This window comes from Numida meleagris, unplaced genomic scaffold (assembly GCF_002078875.1).
Source record: "Numida meleagris isolate 19003 breed g44 Domestic line unplaced genomic scaffold, NumMel1.0 unplaced_Scaffold470, whole genome shotgun sequence".
In the NCBI taxonomy this organism is placed as follows: Eukaryota; Metazoa; Chordata; class Aves; order Galliformes; family Numididae; genus Numida; species Numida meleagris.
The window spans coordinates 1-4,490 of NW_018364686.1; the positions used below are offsets into that span (position 1 = coordinate 1).

At 51.1% G+C, this 4,490-nt stretch overlaps 1 protein-coding gene and 2 non-coding genes across 3 annotated transcripts; 2 read left to right on the forward strand and 1 right to left on the reverse strand.

Annotated features, from left to right (window-relative positions):
• The first annotated feature begins 6 nt into the window (after positions 1-6).
• On the forward strand, positions 7-1,532 carry LOC110391718. Its single transcript, XM_021383676.1, has 3 exons — positions 7-712; positions 1,082-1,239; positions 1,296-1,532. Exons 1-3 carry the CDS (start codon positions 57-59, stop codon positions 1,409-1,411), a joined length of 930 nt encoding a protein of 309 aa, XP_021239351.1. The 5' UTR covers positions 7-56; the 3' UTR covers positions 1,412-1,532.
• A 274-nt stretch (positions 1,533-1,806) lies between these two features.
• TRNAE-CUC lies at positions 1,807-1,878 on the forward strand. The gene has a single exon. It is a non-coding gene; the product is annotated as a tRNA-Glu (tRNA).
• A 1,042-nt stretch (positions 1,879-2,920) lies between these two features.
• TRNAT-AGU lies at positions 2,921-2,994 on the reverse strand. Its single transcript has one exon. It is a non-coding gene; the product is annotated as a tRNA-Thr (tRNA).
• Positions 2,995-4,490: the final 1,496 nt, after the last annotated feature.

Genomic DNA, 4,490 nt, shown 5'->3' on the forward strand with positions numbered 1-4,490 from the left:
GTGGTGGGTGTCAGTCGCTGGCTCGATGTCACCTGGCTGCTCGATGTCACCTGCTGATGGGTGTCACCCGGTGTCACGATGTCACCCACAGTCAGATTGTCTTCAGCCGTTCCGGTGGTGAATGTCACCCAGTGGCACAATGTCACCCGGAAGCGGTGTCACCCCATGTCTCAATGGATGTCACCCAATGGCGGATGTCATGTGCTGGCTCGATGTCACCTGGCTGCTCGATGTCACCTGCTGACGAGTGTCACCCGGTGACTCAATGGATGTCACCTGGAGTCGGGTTCTTTACAGCCCTTCCAATGGTGGTTGTCACCCGGTGTCACGATGTCACTTGGAAGAGGTGTCACCCCCTGGCTCAATGGATGTCACCCGGTGGTGGGTGTCAGTCGCTGGCTCGATGTCACCTGGCTGCTCGGTGTCACCTGCTGATGGGTGTCACCCGGTGTCACGATGTCACCCACAGTCCGATTGTGTCTTCAGCCCTTCTGGAGGTGAATGTCACCCGATGTCACGATGTCACTTGGAAGAGGTGTCACCCCATGGCTCAATGGATGTCACCCGGTGGCGGATGTCAGTCGCTGGCTCGATGTCACCTGGCTGCTCGATGTCACCTGCTGATGGGTGTCACCCGGTGGCTCAATGGATGTCACCTGGAGTCGGGTTCTTTACAGCCCTTCCAATGGTGGTTGTCACCCGGTGTCACGATGTCACCCACAGTCAGTTGTCTTCAGCCCTTCTGGAGGTGAATGTCACCCGATGTCACGATGTCACCTGGAAGTGGTGTCACCCCACGGCTCAATGGATGTCACCTGGTGGCAGATGTCAGTCGTCATCTTGATGTCACCTGGAGGCTGATGTCACCTGATAGCATGTCACCCAGAAGCGGTGTCACCCCATGGCTCAGTGGATGTCACCCGGTGGCGGATGTCAGTCGCTGGCTTGATGTCACCTGGCTGCTCGATGTCACCTGGCTGCTCGATGTCACCTGCTGATGGGTGTCACCCGGTGTCATGATGTCACCCACAGTCAGTTGTCTTCAGCCCTTCCAGTGGTGAATGTCACCCGGTGGCACGATGTCACTTGGAAGAGGTGTCACCCCACGGCTCAATGGATGTCACCCCATGGCAGATGTCAGTCGTTGGCTTGATGTCACCCGGAGGCGGATGTCACCCGGTGGCGGATGTCAGTCGCTGGCTCGATGTCACCTGGCTGCTCGATGTCACCTGCTGATGGGTGTCACNAGTCGCTGGCTCGATGTCACCTGGCTGCTCGATGTCACCTGCTGATGGGTGTCACCCGGTGTCACGATGTCACCCACAGTCAGTTGTCTTCAGCCCTTCCGGTGGTGAATGTCACCCGGTGGCACGATGTCACCCGGAAGCGTTGTCACCCCATGGCTCAATGATGTCACCTGGTGGCAGGTGTCACCCGGTGTGACCTCAGGACACGCGTGGCCTTTGCTTAGTACCCGAATGGGATAAATTATCCCCCTGGAAAAGTGATTAAAAAATGCTAATTTACACCTCTGTGGGCCCCGAGCAGCATTTTAGAGTCCCCAAACCCCATGCCAATGCAGAACCACTGAGTGGATCCGAAACGCGCGTGCTGATTGGCTGCCTGCAGGGCGCGCTTTCCTCTCGGCCAATCGTCGCGCGCCTTTCACAACCGTGGGGGCGTGTCCGTCGCTTGCGACCCCGCCCCCCTCGGGAGCAGGCAGCCAATCAAAACTATTGTACGATTTTGACGTGTCAATTCCTCCAATGGGGTTGTGAGAAACGTAGCGATACAGGTTTGCATCGCTCCCTGGTGGTCTAGTGGTTAGGATTCGGCGCTCTCACCGCCGCGGCCCGGGTTCGATTCCCGGTCAGGGAAGAGCTCTTTTTTTTTCCTCCTCCTTTTGACCTTTTTTCTCTTCATTCTGACCCATTTCTTCCCGTTTTTTCTCCTCCTTTTGACCTTTTTCTTTCCACTCTGACCCATTTCTTCTCATTTTTGTTCTTCTTTGGACCCTTTTCTCTTTTTCCCGCTCTCGTTTTTACCATATTCTCCCTATTTTCTCCTCTTTTTGACCCCCTTTCTCCCCTTTTCTCCCCATTTTGACCCTTTTCTCCCCATTTTAACCATTTTCTCCCATTTTTCTCCTCCTTTTCTCCCCATTTTGGTCCTTTTCTCCCTTTCTTTTCCTCCTCTTTTTGACCTTTCCCCATTTTCCTCCTTGGTTTCCTCTAGACTTCCCCCCCCCTCCATCTCCTTTTTATTTCTCCCTCTTTTTTCCTCTTACTTTTACCTTCCCCCCCTTTTTCTCCTGTTTTCTTTCTTTTTTCTCCTCATTTTGAATTCTTTTTCCCCCTTCTCCTATTTTGCCCATTTCCCTCTTTTTTTTCTCCTCCCTTTTCCTCATTTTGCCCTTTCTCCCATGTTTCCTCCTCATTTTGACTTCATTTCACCTCTCTTCGACTTTTTCCCCCTTCCTCCCCCTTTTTCCTTTTAATGTTTCCCTCCCATTTCTCCCCCTCATTTTGATTCCCCCCTTTCTTTCTTTCCCCTTCCTCTTCCCCTTCCTCTTCCCCTTCCTCTTCCCCTTCCTCTTCCCCTCCTCCTTTTCACTTTTTCCCCTCTTTTCATCTTTCTTTCCCCCCTTCTTCTTCCCCCCCCTTTTTTTCCTCTCCTTTTCTCCCCTTTTGACTTTTTCCCCCTCCTTTTCTCCTCCTTTCTTTCCTCCCCTCCCTTTCTTTCCTCCCCCTTTTTTCTTCCTCACCCCTCGGCCCCCTCTGCCTCCTCGGCAGCGTGCGAAACCCATTTCAAAAAAGAACAAAAATCACCCCAAACATAAAAGAAAAATAAATAAATTAAAAAGAAAGCTAATTACTAGCGAACATCGAAAAGAACCCAAAAGCCACCGCTGGTCGCACTCAGGCACCGCTGGGATTCGAACCCAGGATCTCCTGTTTACTAGACAGGCGCTTTAACCAACTAAGCCACGGCGCCGCCCGCGCGCCATTCCCGCCTTTGCCGCCATCTCCCGCGCGCGCCGCATTGCGCAACCCGCGGCGCCGCCCTCCGTAGTGAAGTGGGGTGTAGCCCCGCGCCTCACGCGGGAGATCCGGGTTCGATTCCCCGAACCGGAGAGGCGAGTTCTCATTTCTTTCTTTTTTCTCCTTTCCCTTTTTTCTTTCCCCCCCTTTTCCCCTTCCTTTCCCCGCCTTCCCTCTTTTTCCCTCTTTTCTCCCATTTCCTTTTTCTTGTCTTTTCCCCCCATTTCCCTTTTCTTCATTTCCCTTTTCGCATCCTCCTCTCCCCCCTTGTCCTTTTCCAGTTCCTTTCCCCCTTTTCCCATCTCTTTTCCCCCTTTTCCGGTCCCTTTTCCCTTTTCCTGTCATTTTTTCCCCTTTTCCCCATTTTCTGGTCCTTTTTTTCACCCTTTCCTGGTCCCTCTCCCCTTCTTTCTCCCCCCATTCCCTTTTTCTGGTTCCTTTTCCCCTTCCCTCCCTTTCCCCATTCCATTTCCGGTCCCTTTTCCCTTTCCTTTTCAATTTCCTGCCTTTCCTGCTGCTTTCCCCCCCCCATTTTCTTCTCTCTTTCCCCCCTTTCCAGTTCCTTTTCCGGACCCTTTTCCCTTCTCTTGACATTTCCCCCCCTTTGTTTCCATTTCCTCGTCCCTTCCCCCCCCCTTTCTCTCCCCCTCTCCCCCTTTTTCTGGTCCCTTTCCCCCTTTTCCTCTTCCTTTTCCGGTCCCCTTTTCCTTTTCTCGTCATTTCCTCCCCTTTTTCTTCATTTCCCCCATTATTTTTCTCATTTTCCCCCTATTTTAGTTCTCGTTTTCCCCCTTTATTTCCCGTTTGTTTCCCTTTATTTCCCCAGTTCTTCTTTCCTTTCTCAATTCTCCTTTCTTTCCCCCAAACTGCTCCTTTCTTTCCCTAATTCTTCTTTATTCTTCCCCCATTCTAATTATTTCCCCCAAATCCTCCTTCTTTCCCAATTCTCATCTTCCTTTCCTCAATTCTTGTCTTTCTTTCCCCAAATTCTTCTCTCCTTTCCCCAATTCTCATCTTTCTTTCCTTCATTCCCATCTTTCTTTCCCCATTTCCTCTCTTTCTTTCCCCAATTCCCCCTCTCCTTTCCCCAATTCTTCCTCTCCTTTCCCCAGTTCTCCTCTTTCTTTCCCCAATTCCCTCTTTCTTTCCCTAATTCTCCTCTTCCTTTCCTCAATTCTCGTCTTTCTTTCCCCAAATTCTTCTCTCCTTTCCCCAATTCTCATCCTTCTTTCCTCCATTCCCATCTTTCTTTCCCCATTTCTTCTCTTTCTTTCCCTAAATTCCCATCTTTCTTTCCCCAGTTCTCCTCTTCCTTTCCCGTGTTCTCCTCTCCTTTGCCCAAATTCTCTTCTTTCTTTCCCTAAATTCTTCTTTCTTTCCCCAGTTCTCTTCTTTCTTTCCCCAGTTCTCTTTCTTTCTTTCTCTTTCTTTCTTTCTTTCTCTTTCTTT

Bases quoted from the DNA above. Each gene is read 5' to 3' on its own strand.
- LOC110391718 (XM_021383676.1), top strand. From the start codon at position 57: ATGGGTGTCACCCGGTGTCACGATGTCACCCACAGTCAGATTGTCTTC. The intron at 713-1,081 runs GTCACCCACAGT...CGGTGGCACGAT, and splicing joins TTGTCACCCGGTGTCACGAT to GTCACTTGGAAGAGGTGTCA.